This window comes from Argopecten irradians, chromosome 10, assembly GCF_041381155.1.
Source record: "Argopecten irradians isolate NY chromosome 10, Ai_NY, whole genome shotgun sequence".
NCBI lineage: Eukaryota > Metazoa > Mollusca > Bivalvia > Pectinida > Pectinidae > Argopecten > Argopecten irradians.
In genome coordinates this window covers 30041381-30061229 of record NC_091143.1, presented here as the reverse complement: position 1 = coordinate 30061229, position 19849 = coordinate 30041381, and the positions used below count along the sequence as shown (strand labels likewise).

At 34.5% G+C, this 19849-nt stretch overlaps 1 protein-coding gene across 1 annotated transcript in view; it reads right to left on the bottom strand.

Moving 5' to 3' along the window:
• Positions 1-8180: 8180 nt before the first annotated feature.
• The window catches only part of LOC138333616 (uncharacterized), a 97743-nt gene continuing 86074 nt past the window's right edge, over positions 8181-19849 (bottom strand). The window contains exons 7-19 of the mRNA XM_069282093.1: positions 19581-19708; positions 19113-19208; positions 18205-18294; positions 17684-17791; positions 17073-17412; positions 14686-15480; positions 13057-13182; positions 12702-12757; positions 12188-12207; positions 11521-11858; positions 10741-10876; positions 10542-10615; positions 8181-9991 (exon numbers count right to left, since the gene is read on the bottom strand). Of these exons, the coding sequence (XP_069138194.1) occupies positions 9942-9991; positions 10542-10615; positions 10741-10876; positions 11521-11858; positions 12188-12207; positions 12702-12757; positions 13057-13182; positions 14686-15480; positions 17073-17412; positions 17684-17791; positions 18205-18294; positions 19113-19208; positions 19581-19708 (2357 nt within the window). The 3' untranslated portion in view covers positions 8181-9941. The remainder of the gene's footprint in view (positions 9992-10541; positions 10616-10740; positions 10877-11520; positions 11859-12187; positions 12208-12701; positions 12758-13056; positions 13183-14685; positions 15481-17072; positions 17413-17683; positions 17792-18204; positions 18295-19112; positions 19209-19580; positions 19709-19849) is intronic.

Sequence of the window (19849 nt, the reverse complement as noted above, 5' to 3'; positions counted from 1 at the left end):
GTCATATTTCATGTAACATTTATTATGTATATATGCACATTTATAAAGAATTCTATCTAAAACAGGTGAGTGCTTAAAGAAATTAAGATATCTCAAGAATATGTGAATCTAATATATATATACTTAGTATAATAATATATGAAAATGCATATATATTATATGCTTTGGAAAATCGAAACCGTCAAATGCCTGGAGTCAAACAGAAAATCATTCTCAATTGAATTAAATTGAATAAAAAGTACTTTTGACAGAACTTAAAATAATAAAATGTATTACATTATTCTGATATACCAAGATACATTGTATAATGATAAACATCTTATAATAATACAATAACTTCAATAAGGATGATATCGAATGTAAAATTAAACAAATACGTACATAATTGTTCTTTGATCTGTATAAAGACCACTTACTTAATAAGACCAATTTATTATAGTGGCCAATTAGCCATTAATTTAACAACAGAAGTTAAATGACCTCTGTATAAAGACCATTTATTGGCTATAGAAACCACATTATATCCTTAATTGTCTCCTGGGCGTCGTCATATACAATGTTATGTATATAGTCATAGAGGTTTGATTGTACACTCAAGTACTGTACACATTTTTATTTCATAATTTCATAAAAACATGACAATCTAGAATAACTAGATCCATCCTCAGATACCCAGTGTCTAAACAGAGTTTAGACCGTAGGCTCATTAACCTGGGTAACCGACAATAAACTAGACCATAGAATCAAACATCTGATTGCCAAGCACTTCTTTTCACATTGCTCAGAAGTATTGTAAACAATAAATTGCACATTTATAGCCTAAAACAGGTCAAAGTGGAATTAAAACTATACAAATTAGTAAAGCATAAAAACATTATATCCAACTTTATATGTACACATCACAGACTTTTAGGAGCAATATCAATGTGAATCTGATGAACAATTGAATGAAATACTGAACACGAGATTTTTACGCTTAAGGCTATATAGCCTTACAGCGTATTGTCATTGCCTGCGGACCGGAAATACTGGAAATGCCTTTTCGACTACGACACCACCTAGCGTGAAAAAGTACTACACCTCAGGTCCAAAATATCCGCTTTCTAAAGCAAATATGCTGTCATGGTGTAATTATGATTGCATGAAAAAAATCTGTAGTATTTCCTTAAGTGTTATAGTTTCAAAAAATGTGTCCAAAGCTATAATATCATTGTCTATTAATGGAAAATATTGAGAATAATTTGCATGAATGCCTAGCGATCGATGACCTAAATTCTCGCCAATCATTTGCATATAGGATGAACTTCTAGTTTAGATAACACTAAATAAAGGAATTGACAGGATTTAAGTATGTATAAATAGGGTTGGTATGGGTACTAAATTTTGTCCTCGTGTACCCGAATTTGAGTATCCGATCCGTAACCTAGATACTCGACATGAATTCCTACAGTATGTGAACGTATTCCTATGTGAACGTATCAACTTCGTGAGTTAGCTTAGTGGTACAATTTACCGATGTTGTTTGGGGCGATCTGCAGATGGAGCAAATTTCAATGTAATCATAATGAAATGTGAGAGATTTATTCTCCAATACTGCAAATGGCATTGGTATATCAATTTAATATCAATCGGTAACATCATACAATCGTAATGTAACAAGCTGACAGAGCCCAGAATGTCCGTGACAGATGTTGTTTACCGCACATGCGCAACAGGAAGTACAAAAGAGTGACGTAGTCTTCATTCGGATGGGCCCATTCGGATAGCCTCTGGTGTTATCGTATACAGCATACCGATAGTGAAAGTAAACATGTGCGCCATTCATGTTCATTTCTCCGATCATGGGAAATAAGAATTGCAACAATGTTGCTTGTGAACATGTCGTTAGCAGATGAAGTGTCATCCTTTGTTAGTAAAATAGAACAAAAGAGTGCTATTTTTGTACTTCCTGTTACTGAATTTTACGTTTACACAGACATCTAACACTCAGTATGTTTCCTATTTTGACGGATGCCCGGCCGGGAAGCCTACACATGTTTCCTACGTGTATTTTGACGGGTACCCGGGTACTTCCCCAACACGACCCGTGTGGCAATAATCAAGGCCTACAACATTCCATTCGTATTTGGACACAGAAACAGCAAAAATCGTAAGTGTTCATTTCGTTTTGCTTATACCTGTCTACAGTAAATAAATTACACATGAAGTTAACTTACGTGTCACTGTGTATTTCTGCTAACGTATGTGATATAGATGTTTTATTTTATTACAAGAACATTACTTTATATTTTGGAGCAGTTTCCTTTTCAAATTCGAAGTTGACAAAAATTAACTGCTAGCATTATTTTCTAATTTTATGACATACAATTTAATGCATTTAATTCAGTAGGTGTAACAGATTTAATTTGCCAAATTGTCCATATGGATACCGTGGTAATGGAGTGTCACGTCACAAAACATAATGGTATGTAGGATTTTGCATAGTGTGTAACATACATGACAATGAATTATATAGCATATTGATGTAATCAATTAATATATAGCTACTGTTGTAGAGGAAAATATATCACCTTCTGACTGACTTTCAGTCAAAAGGTGATATCTTTTCCGCTACAACAGTAGCTTATCAATATAGAGATACAATTGTAGCAGGATTGGACTGGGTCGATCATCGGTGACCAAGTAGCTCAGTCGGTAGAGCACTCGGCTAGTGTTCTGAGGGTCCCGGATTTGAATCCCGGTCGGCCGCTACATTTTCTCCTCTCCTATTACAAAATTGTCGCCCAACTAAATAACCCACGTTGGTGGTATTTGGAAGATTTTCGTATGTCTTCAAGGGCGAAGACTTTGAGAAAGGAGGGAGGAGTGTAGCGGGATTGGACTGGGTCGATCATCGGAGACCAGGTAGCTCAGTCGGTAGAGCAGTCAGCTAGTGTTCTGAGGGTCCCGGGTTCGAATCCCGGTCTGGCCGCTATATTTTCTGCTCTCCTGTTACACAATCATGCATACACAATACATTTGTACATAATATACATGTGTATATATGAAGTTTAAGAGACAAGTGTAATCACTAATAAGGCTAGATTTTATTAAGACAATTATTATCTCTTATTTGAAAACTGGAAACATGAGCTTAAAATATTGATAAAAATTAAAAATAAAAAGATTAAAAATGATGCTAATATATTAACTCAAATTACTTGTATACAAGACTCCACAACTGACTTGAACTTGATTCTTTAAGTTTATGTTAGAGGACTCTATAACTTTTTATTGAAATTATTGCATATTTTGTTAAATTCTAAAATAACAGGACCCAATATTTGCTAGTCATCCACAGCAGACTCAAAATGTTGAAGAATTGAGATTATCAAGAAGCAGTGAAATAATACAGGGCATATATTAACTAGCTGCAATGGCAGATATATAAAGCTCTAGACAACTTTGTCGTCAGATCTAGGGTTACAATTCTGTCTAATTGACCGCAGTGTTGCAAAACATCTAATGATGACTGCAGGTTTCAAGTAAATTTGCAATTGAACAGATTTAGGGTATGTAAAAACATATCAAAATGCATACGTTCAGATGGACATGTATCACTAAAGAGTAAAATAAAAATAATGTTTTGTTATGTTATGCTATGTTATTTTATTCAAGTATTTTTGAATAAACATAATTAAACACAGTTCACTTCAGTGATAGGGAAGGAGATTTGTTACTATGCGACTATGTCCCCTTGAAATAAAATTTCGATGGGACATTTGATCAGACCATGCGCCAAAACAACATTTTCTAGGGACATTGAGGCAAAAACAAAAATTAACATTGTTGATTCAGCAAATAAGTAAATAATGCTAGCAGATGAATTAGTTAACTGATAATTTAACCAGAAACTGCTTCAAAATTTGAAGTAATATTAAACTTTTTTTTTCTTGTTGTAAAACAAAACATTGATTATATGTATGTTAGCAGAAATACACAGACATGTTACCTAGTTCACTTCATGCGTCATTGTTTGTCAAATACAAAATCAGAAACATAAGTGGTATGTAGTTCATATACCGACCCAAAGACCAATTTATTTAATGTAGAAACAAAACGAAATGAACGCTTACGAATTTTACTGTTTCTGTCTCCAAATACGGAAGGGATGTTGAAGATTACTAGCGTAATGCATGTGGTTGACTTGTTCAGGTGTTCTTCAGATAAAGTTTTACATGAATGTGATCGACCACATCGGGGGGATGCTAAAGAAATTGTCTCTGTCGCTTTCAAGCTGTTGAGTGAAAAGAATGGAAATTATCTCTCATAGATGATTTCGATCAGCAAGTACAGTATCAGATTTACATCTAGGTTCTAACGCAGGGAACTCTCTGAACAGTATCAGATTTTGCGTTATGACATCTTTGTTTACATCGGACCGCTTATACCATTGCTGAGTGTCATGTGACAAGTCGCTTATTTAGATGAAAATCGCTTACACTCTAAGGCAGAACACGATATATAGTTACATTTACTTAAAAAAATGATAAACAAAACTCGATATTTCAATGCATTAGTGGTTTGTAATACGCGTCATATAACCTCTGTATACATCTGACAAATCAGCGGGCGGGGAACCAATAAAAAAAGACCTTACATCATCATGTTTAGAAACCGGGGTCCGTCTCAAAAACCATAATATCTTACCGATGATCAATCAAAATGTCTAAGTATGTTTTTTGATGCGTCATTTATCCAACAAATGCGCGTATGGCGCAGGGCGCGTGGCCTTCCCTATCAATGCACTTTGATTGGCTTGCCCAAATGATTTACATGTGTTAATTTGTTTGATTAATTAACGTCCTATCAACAGCTATGGTCATGAAAGGACGGCCTCCTATGTATGCGGTGTGTTGCGTGAATGTTGTGCGAGGTGCGTGTTTTGAGAGACTGCAGTAAATTCATGTTGTGTCTTCTTGTATAGTGGAACTGTTGCCCTTTTTATAGTGCTATATCACTGAAGCATGCAACTGAAGACACCAAACAACACTCCCCACCCGGTCACATTATACTGACAACGGGCAAACGAGTCGTCCCACTCCCCTTATGCTGAACGCTACGCAGGAGCAGAAACTACAACTTTTATAGACTTTGGTCTGTCTTGGCCAGGGGACAGAACCCAGAGCCTTCCTAACAGGGGCGAACGCTCATCTCAAGGCCAAAAGTGAGGCAGTGCCAATGGAGGCATTAGGAAAGATAAAGTAAGTTAGGAAGAATAGAAAAGATAAGATCCTAAATTTAGTCGCCTTTTACGATCATGCAATAAGGGCAGCAGGTACAATTCTAACGCCCTACCTGCAGGGCAAACAAAAAATTGGTTACTTGTTGTTGAAGATTTCATGTGTGTAAGGGGTACCAGTGGGGAAATCATTGCAAACAAATTATCATTAGATAAACCCAGAGAAGTCTGAATGTTTTTTCTGGTTGTTGGACATTATTTTCAGAAATCACATAAGGCGTCGCTACACGTACTGAATAGAAACATTGCCGGGAGCGCGTGGAGGCATCTAGATATAGCCTAACTGGTACTGAACGCTTGATGGTCATGACCTACTTGTAAAAACTGTCCGTACATGGGAGATGCTGAAACAAAGTTAGGCTTTACTTAGGGGATATTTGTGGAACTGTATGTGCCAAAGTAAAGTACAGTTTTAACCGAAAAGTTATGCTTGTATACTATGTATTTCACCAACTTTTCCAAGTACATGTAAATGTATATCAGTATAGTGTATATTTGACGGAAAACTTGTTAGCATAAGGAAAAGGCCCTCTTCACATTATGAACAACTTTATTGAAATAAATAAAAGGTTAAGTTTCATATCGCAGGTTGTATTATGTTCCTGGCGTCGTCATAATTACAATGGGTTAGTTGACCATTTCTGCGTCACACGGCAAAACTTCAATTTATTATATTATAATTGTTATAAAAAGATTTTTAATTTTTTTTTAGCCTAGTGGCCCTTTCATGAATATCATGAAGTTGATAATCTTTTACATTGAATGTGAAAGCATTTGAATTACAGTCAAACCTCGATGTATCGAAGTTCAAGGGATCGTCAGAAAAACTTCGAAACATCGAGACTTCGAATTATTCATGGTTGAAATTAGACCAATTTTTTTACCATGACCAACTGTGGTAGCCTAGTTGTGTACATGTCGTCTCCGTTTCGTAAACTTTATAATCACTGTATTTACCACAACCAAAACAAAATAAAAACGAAGTATGCAATTTAATCACACGTATTGTTATCGTTAGCAATATATGTATATTATAAACAAGACTTACGTGTACTAGGCCTAAGCCATGTACATGTGCACGTTTGTTGACTAGTTAAGCGATGGTTGATATTACGGAATGATTATAAAAACGAAAACACATTGTAAAAACAAAACTAAAAAGGGGGAACCGAAAGCGCTACAACACCTACAAAATACTTTGATTTAGAATGATCGATTTGCTCCAGTATGTATGCCAAAGTTTTGCAATGTAAAAGTTTTGAGGATGAGTTACTAATAATGTGGCTCGCTATTTACCGTTCCGTAAATTCTACAAACCGCTACCAATGGCGGCGGCGAACATAAAAAACATGACTAACTGTATCTTTGCCGTACTAATGATTTGATAATGCAGCTTGTAAAAACAAAGCATCAGGTATCGGCCTGATCAGTGATATTAATTATCTCGTTGTCGCGAGACAGGTGTGACAGCATGCCGCGGGGTATCGGCGAACACCTGACCTGTACAGGTAAACTTTTATTCGAATCATCGAGTGTCAGTTACCTATAATTCTATAACAAATGGTCCATGAAAAAAGTTCGATACATCGAGAACTTCGATTCATAAAACTTCGATTCATACATGGGTTAGTTAGTAATGTTATATAGTGAAGAAATTCGGGACCAGACAAAAAGTTCGATACAGCGAGAAATTCGATTCATCGAAGTTCGAATCATCGAGGTTTGACTGTATCATTATTCAAAAATGAGAATAAGAACTATGGCAGCTACCCTAGGTAACTGTGAAAAGAACAATTTGTCAAGCTTTCCTATCATTGCTTCCTAATTACAGTACTGTATGGTAGCCTTCTTAGCTTTTTGGGAAGCTAACACTTGTTTTTTATGTCTACTCGTCTGAATACCTGCAAATTAAATTTCTTCACTTGCCTTAAGCTCTCAGTACTTTCAGTACTTTGATTTACATTCATCTGTAAGTCCCTGCTAGATTTCTAACCTAAAATACCATTTTGTAAATGTTCAGAATAATTATGTTGATCAAACAATTAAAAGGACAATTCAAACAATTAAAAGGACAATTCAGTCACTTAAAGGGACAATTCAGTCACTTAAAGGGACAATTCAGTCACTTAAAGGGACAATTCAGTCTAAGAGAACATTAAAATTTGTACATATATCGGAAAAACTCAGTTCTAATGGAAATTTGATCAGACGGTCTTACTGTGATATGCAAGAAAAGCCTATGCTGGTGAAATGCGTATGAAATGTTCAAACTCACTCGTTGTCCGCCATTACACATTGTGGTCAAATATCTTGTATGCCCAACCCTGTCCCTTGGTCGTAGAGTAAACAAACTTTTGTCTAGAACTGCTCAAATCGCTCTGACAGTAGTACGTTAACCTTTTTAGGTGAATTGTCTTTTGTAAAAAATCATTCTATCACCTTCTCAGTGGTTATGTAGTTCATTTGTTTAACGTGCGTGACTTTGGCTCGGGTATATGGGTACAGCGTACATATTGTACCTGCTTAATCGTATTGATCAACAATTTGTAATTACAATGGTTTGTAATTATAACAGTATCAATTAAAATACTAAACAGTGGCGTGGAATTTGTAAATATCGCAATGTGTTATATGTTTCATTAGAAATGTAGGACAATACATTTATGCCATATTTTGCTTCTTGGTTATGTAAAAGAATTAGCCTTAGTGAATTGCCCCTTTAAGAACATCCGCTTACATAAAACGTTGTTAACTTAATATCTTGATTTTGTACAGCAGGAGATAAAGGCACTCAGTGAATTCTATAAATCTTAGACGAACACTTAATTTAGCAGTTAAAGGCAATATCTGCAGAATATGAATTTGAATGAAGTAACTGATAAATATGAAGTAACTTAGGAATTCAATATACATGTACTATATATACACATTCATTTCTTACATGATACATTGGACAGTTGGTTATTTGAAAGATAATATATCACATTATTATAAAAATGTTTCATAGCTATCATTTCTTTTCCTTTTTTATATTTCAAGCCATTCTTCAAAGATAACAATTTGTCATTTGTATGTGTAATTACGTATCAGTATGCCAATTAAAAGATGCTCCATCGCCGACAAAGCATAAATGATATTCATTAGTTGAACAATAATTGGTGTTTGATAATGTATATATATATATGTCTAACTAACACAAAAATTATATAAAATAATTTATTTTGCCTTAGGTGCATGCGCAATCAGTATTCTTTTCATATAGGATTTAGTGACATGGATTTTTTTCGGGATGCAATTAATTATTTTTCATATTTTTAACTTGAAGTAAAATTAGAAGCTCAAACTTTTCAATGGTGGTAATGGTGTAAAGTAAGTAACTTTTGTAACTGGAGAAAAATACTAAATCGTCTGTTCCTGTTTTGATAATGAAAAAATACCAATTGTCAGCGGTGGAGCGTCTTTAGATTAATATTACAAAAAAATCAATCTGATTCTGTGAAAATGGTCCCATCATTTTACTACTTGTTAAATATTGATGTACCTCTGCACAAACTGTCAGAAACATATTTTTATTTTACCCTGCAGGAGGTAGATAATGCAGGCAATATCACAGATATATGTGCTATTTTTTGTTTTGGTACGGATATAACTTTTGCAATTGAAAAAAGAATAACTTTTTCCATGATTGCTAAGGAAAAGACAACTCTATCTTACACATACGAGCAAATTTCAAGACGTATCATACATACTAAATATAAACAGATCATTAAAAGGAAAAGACATCTCTATCTTACACATAAAATTGAAGAAAGCATAACTTGTCAATATGTCATGCTAAACAATTTAACAATATTGTCAATACAAATGTACATTCATTGCAATCATGCCGTGAAGCATAATGTAAAGTATCATTGTGAGAGCGGAATTACAAGTCTCATTTTAATTAGATTGTATACATTGTCAGCAATTTTTATTTACTGTTGCGTCACAGTGAAAATTCTTCAACAACTGAAATTTCATCATTGAAATTGAAGTCTGGAGTAAAAAATCTCTGTTGATGACAGTCACTCATGTTAGATTATATTTTAATCATTTTTTAATAATGAAAATAATATTTTTAAAAATACAATGTATAAGTATTCCTTGTAACATGGTAAACTATAACTGTCGTTAGAGTGGAGGAATAACACCCCCACAAAATAAGTAGTAACTCCATTAATAGGGGACATTGTAGAACCCTATATAGTTTACTCAACTCCGCTTTATGTTAGGGTCCTGTGTACTAAATTATATGAAAATCTGTCAAGCAGTTTAGGAGGAGTTTGTTGGACAAATTAAGTCATGTATACAGACAAACAGACAGTACCCTACTCCAATAATGTTAGAGGTATAGCATGCCGAGACACTTTTGATCATTACGTCGTGTCTAACAGTGTCAACAGTCAGCAAATTATCAGATAAAAAAGGGGCAGCATGACCAATTGACTAACATGTTATGGGAGACATATTACCCATACTAAATAGAAATAATGTATAAAATTCCACAGATCCTAAAGACAATGTCCAAGGAAGTTAAAACAAGAGATTTTTCTATGTCAAAACCGGGTATATGCATGCATATTGCATTCATTGTTTAAGCAAAGCTGGCTTGTAGATTATTTTATTTGGCCCACATTTCTTGAAGTTCTCGGAGACTTTCTGCATCAGCCTCTGTAACATCACAAAAATTACTTGGAAGAGATTGTTAAAAAATATACATTTCAATTCATATATCTAAATAGAATAAATAAAAATTCTCATTATACAGCAGCGTCGGTTACTCATGTTGATTGGGTGATGGAACCTTAAGCACCGATTCAATAGCTTTGAAATTTTAAAATACATGGACCAAATTGCAAAATTGTATGGGTAATGAAACATTGGGTTTGTGCAAGGAAACAGCTGGAGATATATCAGTTTAAAAGTAAAATCTTAAAGATATGTTAAAGTCAAGTCCTTTTTCTGATGAAATAATCTACAAATCTTATTATTGATATATCTTCTTTCTATATTCTCAAAAATGACATGAGAATCTAAAACATTATTCATCATCATGATCATGGTTTGATAGAGGAGAGGAGGCTTCAGCTGAGATAAGGCTTTTTGCTATTAGGGCTGCTTATTTCCAATAGGGACTTAATGTTGAAAGGGCTTATTGCTGAGAGGGGGGCTTATTGCTGAGAGACGGGGGGCTTATTTGATGGTGAATTACAGTACTTACCAATTCTGCGAACTTTCTTAACTTTCTTTTTTTTGGTGTTTCTTTGTTCCATACATTGGAATACAACTCGTTCACTGAAAAGAAAGATATCCACAGAAATTATACAATCTATGATCCACTTCTAAAATGGTATTCAAAAAGACTTCTGTTCGATATATCAGAGCAGGCTGACACTTTGGCTATAAACATCAATACTAACTGTTGTTCATTGATGGTGATCATCACTGTCCCCTTCTCAGGCCGTTTCTGGTACGTCTCCTCCAGCTTTTTTTGTATTTCGGGCGGGTAATTCTTCCAGTCCCCTTGTTCGTTGAAATACTGCCATACAAAACAGCCTGCAAACATAACATTATCATTACTGTATAGCCAATTAATTTCGTAAGCCAAAATTTTCGCGATTTGTACAGATATAAGGATATATATTATCAATCCATTTCTCAATTTTTTTTTTTCGGGCAACCATGGAACTGTCCCATGAAAATAACCTGTTATACAATTATAATTAGTCAGGTGCATGATTCATATAATTTATATAATTATAAAGTATCTGTCCTCTATCAGTAATCAGTAGAAAGGGGACATGATCGATGTTATTGCTTATTCAACTGGAAATTATGATTATTTTTTACTCCAAAAACATCCTACCATTAGGTCTCATTTCATAAACGCAATGACAAATATAGATGAGACATCATTTCTGAAAGACGATACAATTTAAAATATTTATAAAGTGTGCTTGATATCAACATTTGTTTTCTTTGAGACCTCTAAATTTGTTCATTCAAACGAGATGATCATATTCTTCTGCAACAGAAAAAGATTAAAAGAACATGTCTTTTAATTTTTCTGTAATTTTAATTAATATGAAAATTTTAATTGTGTGAACGGCTAAGTGTACAGTACTAGTAGAGACCTTCTGAATGTTAGAAATAAATCTTATTTCTTCACCAATCAAAAAAAAAAATAATAACATAATTACTTTCACTTGATTTGGCAGCAGAAGGAGCTGCTGTAGGTATGTTTGTCCCAGACTGGCTGTTGCCTATGGGTGTCGTCTGATCAGCTGTGGCTGCTGTGGTGATTGTCGTTGTTGCCGTGGATACGGCTGCTGAGGATGTTACCGAGGGTACACGAGGAGGGAGTAGGGAGCTCGGTTGATCGGTCTGTTGACTGGGCAGTTGACTGTGTTCACTGTTTTGTTGGTTTAATGAACTAACATTCTGGTGAACTGGAGTAGGTTTGGGTTTATTCTGTGTCCCTTGCCTGGCCGCTGTAGCAGCAGCTTCAGCCTTTTCTCTCTCCTTCTTAGCCCTAGCCCTAATAAACATAATTATTTTTATGGAAAATAAGTTTTGATATCATTCTGAATGAGAAGATAAATCAAATTGAACAGAATTAAAACTAAATAAAGATTTGATATCATTCTAAAGGAGAAAAAATAAAATTACAATCGAAATGTAAGCCAAACTAAATCTTTCACAATTGAGTTTACTTACAAATTTTGATATATTCAGTTCAGACTTCAGTATCAGATAGTAATATGAATTCAGAAGGAAATTATAAAATGTATATTTTTTAGTTGTTATTGATCATTTAGAATTTATCAGAAAGTTCAACCATAAAATGAATTTAGCTAATAAACTTACAATCTGCGTAGTCTTTCTTTCTGAAAAAATAAAATAAAAGGAAACTTTATAAAGTGTAATATGCTGATGTTTATAAACATTGCTAGCTATAAAAAAGTACACAATAACACATGAAATATATTTAAGTTACAGACTTGCCTATATGATGTGCATTTCGTAATTTTATATACCTTGTTAAAATAAAATCAGCTGTGCCTTTCAAATATTTTGCATTAACATGTATATCATGACTATAATTCTAAGAATTAATATATGCATGTATGTGTGTCATATAATATAATAAATATGAAAATATGCTTAAATAAGACTATATAAATTCAGCCTACCAAAGTGAATTCAAATTTTGTAACAAGCAAATAACTAACATAAATACTTTTTCTCTGAAAGTTATAAATAAGGAAAAGGTTAATATGAAAATTAGAATTTTAAAATCTTTTGAATGTGTTCATCATTTTTGATCATGACCACTGAATTGTCATAGAATATCCCTACATACATGTAACACTTTACATACCACTTGCTTAGGACCAAATTCATCTGCAATATCCTGGGTGGTTTTGATAATTCTCTCTGAAGACAAATTAATGAAATTAAAATGATTTCAAAATTACTTAAAAATAATATTCTCCAATGGTTTTATTATTCTCATGCTAATGATTTGGTTGAAAAAATATCTATTCATTTTAATTATGATTTTCACCAAATCTCAAATTTTCCAAATACCGATATGTATACATATACCTTTAGTTTGTTCTTACTTATACTCATGTCAATCTGGATAATTCATAAAAGACATCAAATTAAAGGAGAAAGATACACTTGATATTTCCATAGGATAAGTTTCATTGTTAATAAACAGTTGACAATACCTTTGCCCTCTGGCCAGATGACAGCATCCATCCCACCCTCAACAGGTTCAACATCAAACTCGTAGTCTAACCCCCAGCGATAATCCTCTTCAAATGCATTTTTATCCCATTTTACACGAATCCATCCTACAACAGAATCACTAGTCTAGGGGTTCCAATCACTTACGATATCTACACCCCTGGACTATCTCATAGTAAAACTGGAGGCAACAGAATATAACTGGTAATTTAGTCATTTGGTGTACATCAAAAGAGGCATTAAACGGTACACTGTGGTCGACTGTGTGGCTTAGATGTTAGGCGTCGCTCCCTCGGTAGACTTAAAAGGAAATCTTTGCTAGCCTATGATTGATCAGATGTTTTCCGCTGAGCTGCCTCCAATTTCACTATTAGATAGTCCAGGGGTGTAGAGATCGTAAGTGATCGGAACCCCTGTAGTATCAAGGATTGGAATCGGGGTACATTGTACACCTTATTCAATACCCCCAGATAGTATGGATGGATATCAAATATATAGTTATGCCTAATTCATTCCTAGCTAAGGGTATAAAATATAAGGCTACACCTAATTCTTGAATTACCCTAATTCAATTCCTAGTCAAGGGTATCAAATATTTTGTTTAAACCATATTCAATTCCTAGCCAAGGGTATCAAATATTTGGGATCAACCATATTCAATTTCTAGCCAAGGGTATCAAATATAAGGTAACACTTAATTCAATTCCTAGCAAAGGGTATCAAATATTGGGTTACACCTAATTCAATTCCCAGCCAAGGGTATCAAATATTGGGTTACACCTAATTCAATTCCCAGCCAAGGGTATCAAATATTGGGTTACACCTAATTCAATTCCCAGCCAAGGGTATCAAATATTGGGTTACACCTAATTCAATTCTTAGCCAAGGGTATCAAATATTGGGTTACACCTAATTCAATTCTTAGCCAAGGGTATCAAATATAGGATTACACCTAATTCAATTCCTTGCCAAGGGTATCAAATATTGCGTTACACCTTATTCAATTCTTAGCCAAGGGTATCAAATATTGGGTTACACCTAATTCAATTCCCAGCCAAGGGTATCAAATATTGGGTTACACCTAATTCAATTCCTAGCAAAGGGTATCAAATATTGGGTTACACCTAATTCAATTCCTAGCAAAGGGTATCAAATATTGGGTTACACCTAATTCAATTCTTAGCCAAGGGTATCAAATATTGGGTTACACCTAATTCAATTCCCAGCCAAGGGTATCAAATATTGGGTTACACCTTATTCAATTCTTAGCCAAGGGTATCAAATATTGGGTTACACCTTATTCAATTCCTTCTGAGCCAAGGGTATCAAATATGGTGAAAGTTTTTGGTCTTCTTTTTACCTCCAGCGACACGCACATTTTTAGTTTGCATTTAATTCAGATTTGGTAGTAAATTCTTAGGTACAATCTTGAAATCTTTAGAAGTGGAGATGCTTATTGTGTTGAAACTACAGAGTTGTCTACCCTTGTGGGTAGGTATTGACTGTACAAATATGTGTTTGCGAGTGCACAATAATATGATGTTGTAATGGGTACCTATCTGCAAGGGAAGTAACTCAGTAATTTGCAAACACAGACATCGGATACTAACCTACATCTTCCTTATCTATTCCGATCACTTCTCCTGTCTCAAAGATACCAACACCGTTACATCTCCACATCCAATCTGGCCCTGGCTTCACTTTCAGTCCAAGGCGAGGCATATTGGGAAGATTGTCAACCGCTGAAGGGCCACCTCCAAAATCCTCTAATAACTCCTCAACTCTTTCCTCTGTTATTTCTCCTATATCATCATCGTCGTCGGGATGTTGGAGATCAGGATGAGTATCACACGCATGTTTATATTCTTCCCATAACTTTTTTCTTTTGATCTGTTCTTCTCTTCGCAAAACTGCTTCTTCGTCATCCCCTATCGCCAGACCGTCACTGCCCACCTCGATTTTCGTCCCATCTTTTCTGATGAGCAAAAATTTCTGCAGACATGGAGACTCCCAAGGCTTTGGAGCGTCTTTTCCAGCAGCAAGATCTCTTTTTATTTCCTCAAGAATGTCCTCAGTGAGTGTCCTAGTCCGCTTTCTTGTTTCTTCTAGTTCCGGTGAAACCGGCATCTCTTCTAGAATTTTGGCCCTCAGTGCTAATTCTGGGTCCACTTCTTGTCTCCTAGCACCCTCTCCACCAATCAATTCAGGAGGGAAGTTTTCTGGCAGTGGGCCACTGATGTCATATATAGGGTATTTTTCCCCTGCTATCTCACAAAACTTTGTGGGTTCTGGCAGTTTTGGTAGTTTTTTCCCAAACAACTCTAAGCCAGGAAACATATTGTCTTGTTGCGAACGTCTTGGATTCATGGCTTCAGCAGGGTCAATCTTCTTTGGATTTAGATGCACTGTATAAAAATACAACGTAAATGTATAGTTAAAATATTAAAATATTTTCATTTATTTTTTTTATCCACAGTCTAAAATACAAATTCAAAACATTTTAATTACAGAATTACTCTACAACTGATTATTTCCACAGGTAAAAAGTTTTGTGATTATGGCTTAATTCAACAAAAATTACTTTCCAGATAAACATTCACAAATTTTATTTTTCAATATCTGATAATATGTGTAGTACTAAATACACAGAATTTTTGTAGCCTCTTTAATATTCCAAAACAACCAAAACAAAAAATTAAAAAATATCAGCTATACATATTCATTAGAGATGAATTGGACCTTCAAAATTTTCACGAGTCCAATTGAAAAAGTAAAAGCCCATGATTATATATCTAGATCCACAAAATCATTGATATTACACCAAAAAATTAAAAAAAAAACATACCAAGAGGCCCATGGGCCTTAACGGTCACCTGAGTTCGGATATAGAATGAAACAAAGAGACCAGATACAAACACTATATACTGGCCCTTGAAGTCGGTCAGTTATTTTATAGATCTGACTTTTTGATATGTGAAGAGTATTTGCTTCCATCGAACCTGAGAACTCAGAAGAAGATAACCTGAGAACTCAGAAGATTTTTTAAAATTTTGGTCATTTTGACCCTATTTGGCCCCACCTTTCTGGTCCCCCAGGGGGTCAGTGGGGACTGATATGGATGTTAAAATATTATATCTCAGGCTAATAAATAATCATTCTAATCAAGTGTGACTCATTTCCTTTGAAAATTGAGCAAATAATGTTTATAAATGTGTTTTTCCTATATAAGCTAAGTAAACTTGATCTAAGGGTCATATAATTCACAGTTTTTGTAAAGGACCTTAAGACCTTTCCATCTATTAAAAGTATTTGATTCTAACATTTCCATAATTTCATAAGAAGATTTTTAGAAGTTTTAGCCTATTTGAACCCTTTTGACCCCGCCCCTAAGGCCCCTTGGGGTCAGTCATGGAAAATTTGTTAATGCATTGTAGGTTTCAATGGTCATCTCATACTGATAATTCTGACAACATTTGACTAATTTCCTATTACAAATGACCAAATAATGTTCAAAAATGTGTTTTCCCAATATAAACTATAGTAAACTTAACTCCCTCCCCAGGGGAAATGAGAGATCCCAGGGTCACATAGTTCACAATTTTTGTAAAGGACCTTTACACCTTTCTATCTAGTATTTGATTCTACCACATCTGATAGTGGAGAAGAAAATTTTTGAAATTTCAGACAATTGTGCCCCTTTTAGCCCCTCCCACAGCCTCTAGGGGGGTGGGGACCATATAATTCACAATTTGAGTGGCCTTTACCTTAGAAATGGAAATTGATTCAGCAGTTTTGGAAAAGAAGTTGAAAATGTTATAATTAATTAATTGTTAACGGACATAAGACAGACGACGCACGACAGATGAAAACGGACAAAAGGCGATAAGAAAAGGTCACTTGAGACTTCGTCTTTAAAAAAACCCAAAAAAGCAATGAGTAATTCAAAAACAATATAATGTTGACTATATTTAAAGATAAGAATATTTAATATTATTACCTGCGGTAGGATCCCCATTAAATATGCCAGGTGGTAGACTACCAGGGGGAGCTCCGAATTCTGTGCTTGGGAACTGTGATGCATACAATCTAGAATCAGTTCCCGATCTCTGTCCACTCATTTGGTCGTCACGGATTCCCTGGCCTTGACCCCAACCATGACCTTGACCTAGCTGTTGCGGACCAAGTCCCTGGCCTTGACTTAACTGTTGGGCCAGACCTAAACTCATGCCCTGTTTCTGACCTTGGCCTTGCATTTGGCTCTGACCTTGACCTTGGGCACGGCCTTGGCCCTGACTCTGCAGGTTCTTGTCCTCATCGATTAAGCTGATAACAGCATCCTGTAAAATCACAAGGAATCAACTGACATATATCCCTTAAACTATATTCCTATTTGTGTTTTCAATATATGCATGTTTACTGGGATGAAAAGTTGTTTTCAAATGATGTAGTAAGGTATAGAAAATGCATTTGATCTGAAAAACAGGTGGGATAAATGTCATCTGAACATGACCCCTTATGGGATATTGTCAGATCTTCTGTAATTGAACAGAGCGCTTATAAGGATAATGTATTTTGAGAAATTTTGGGAAAGTTGGAACACAGACTTACAATGTCTCTGTCCTCAACCCCTTGGTACTTGTCTCGGGCCGCCATGGCTATCAGGGCCCGGTCTGGCACACGGCCTTGTGACTCTGTTAAAATACTCCCAGCTATTACCTGCAATATGCATCAGGATTCAGAATAACAAAATCATGTATCAGGGATATGGTCTAAAATGATTTACATGTAGATGATGACGTTCAGAATTTTGTACATAAAGTATCAACATACATAATGTACTGTACACTAACTTATTCCCATGTACAATTCAATTTAACATATTTTGCAATGGCTTGAAATTCGATAAAATTCATTGCCGCAATTTTTTTTTTATCAAATATGCAGTAAAACCATATGTGACAGTCTAAATTACAAAATTAAATCAGAATAAAAATAAGTTTATTATTAATGTCATATTTAACAAGGAAAATGATTGGAGTTTCACACACAAAACAGCTTTTCTTCTGAAATATATAGGCATTTATAGACAATAACTTTAAATATTACATCTGTTATTTTTTATTACTTACATGATGTAGATATCCCTTACTAAGAAACTTAGCATCAGTAGCTGGACAAGTACTGCCACCAGTCGCTCCAACCACAGCTTGCACAATAACCTATACAATCATGTATAATCATATTAAACTCAATATATTTACAATTATCTATAAAATCATGCATAATCGTATTAAACTCAATACATGTATATGTACAATAACCAATAAAATCATTGAATAAATTTGAACCAACAACAAAACACCAATCACAGCTTGCACAATAACCTATACAATTTACGACTTTTAATTTAATTACAAACAATCAGTCTGTATATTTAACCAGCCCACTTAAGGCCCACTACCTGTCTGGAGCAAAACATAAAGGTTTCTGATAAACATTATTAATAATGTCAAAAAATAATTTTCAATGGCCTAAGGCGAGGTTACAACACCAAACATATGTAAGATTTCCTGCATAATATATGATAACAATGGAGAGTCATTTCGCTGTTTTGCCTTCTGACGCAGAGATAGTCAACTACCCCATGGTATTTAGGATGACGACAGGAAACAAAAGACGACCCACATTATGAAGATAAACATTTTATTTACTTTAAGCAAATTGTTCAGAAGGTGATGATATGTGTAGTATTAACAGTGAGATAATATCTTTTGTGACTCTACAAAATTATTCATCTCGTTTTACATTCCCATTTTAAAAATTAAAAGCCATTTCAGAAAGGTAGTAGGCCTCTAAAAATAATTTAGTACATAAAATAATACTAATAATTATGATATAATAACTAATTTCAAATAGATATTTACTCATTTAAAGAGTAGATTTTTAAAATGTACATTAATTTATTACTAAGTCTCACAACTTCAATTTTTACCTATTGGTAATTAAAAGTTTTACTCTCGAATTGGTAAATACTCACATCATTACATGTAGCATTGCCAACAGGTACAAAATACAGACGTAGTCCTGAAGCATCAGTCACTTTATGGGCAATCTGGGACACCTCATTGGCCATCTGAAATCATCAAAAAGCAAAAAAAATAATATCTGTACGGGAATTAATCAATAAATATAATTTTTTGTGTTCTAATTTGTGATGCAATTTTTTTTAGATTTTCATAGCATTAAATGAACAAAAGTCCATTAGAATGATATAGATTCAAATTTTAATTGAACACAATTAAGAGACTGGAACCAACTTGATGAAAACATCAACTCAGCTGGAAACCTTACTTAATAAACGTTTTAAATATCGTCTGAACAATGGCTAAATCAAGCTGGCAAAATAGTGCTCTGACCTCATCAATAATATGGCTGTATTAAATTGGTCATTTGGTGTTTACATACAGGAGAGATAAAAATAACTTTCATAAACTATTGAAAATACCTGGTCAGCATATCTAGGGTCGACCATATCATTAAACGTTGACGACGGATCATTTTGTGTAAATTGTGCATCAGACAGGATGATGATTCGAGACTTGGCAATATGTCCGCCCAGGTCTATGTGGCCACCTGATGAAACACCAAATAAAAGTCTTGATTGAGAACCACCAAACAAAAGTCTTGATTGAGAACCACCAAACAAAAGTTTTCATTGAGAAAAGAAAACTGGTTGCTCCAAACCACAAGATACAACAGGAGCAATATCAGGTG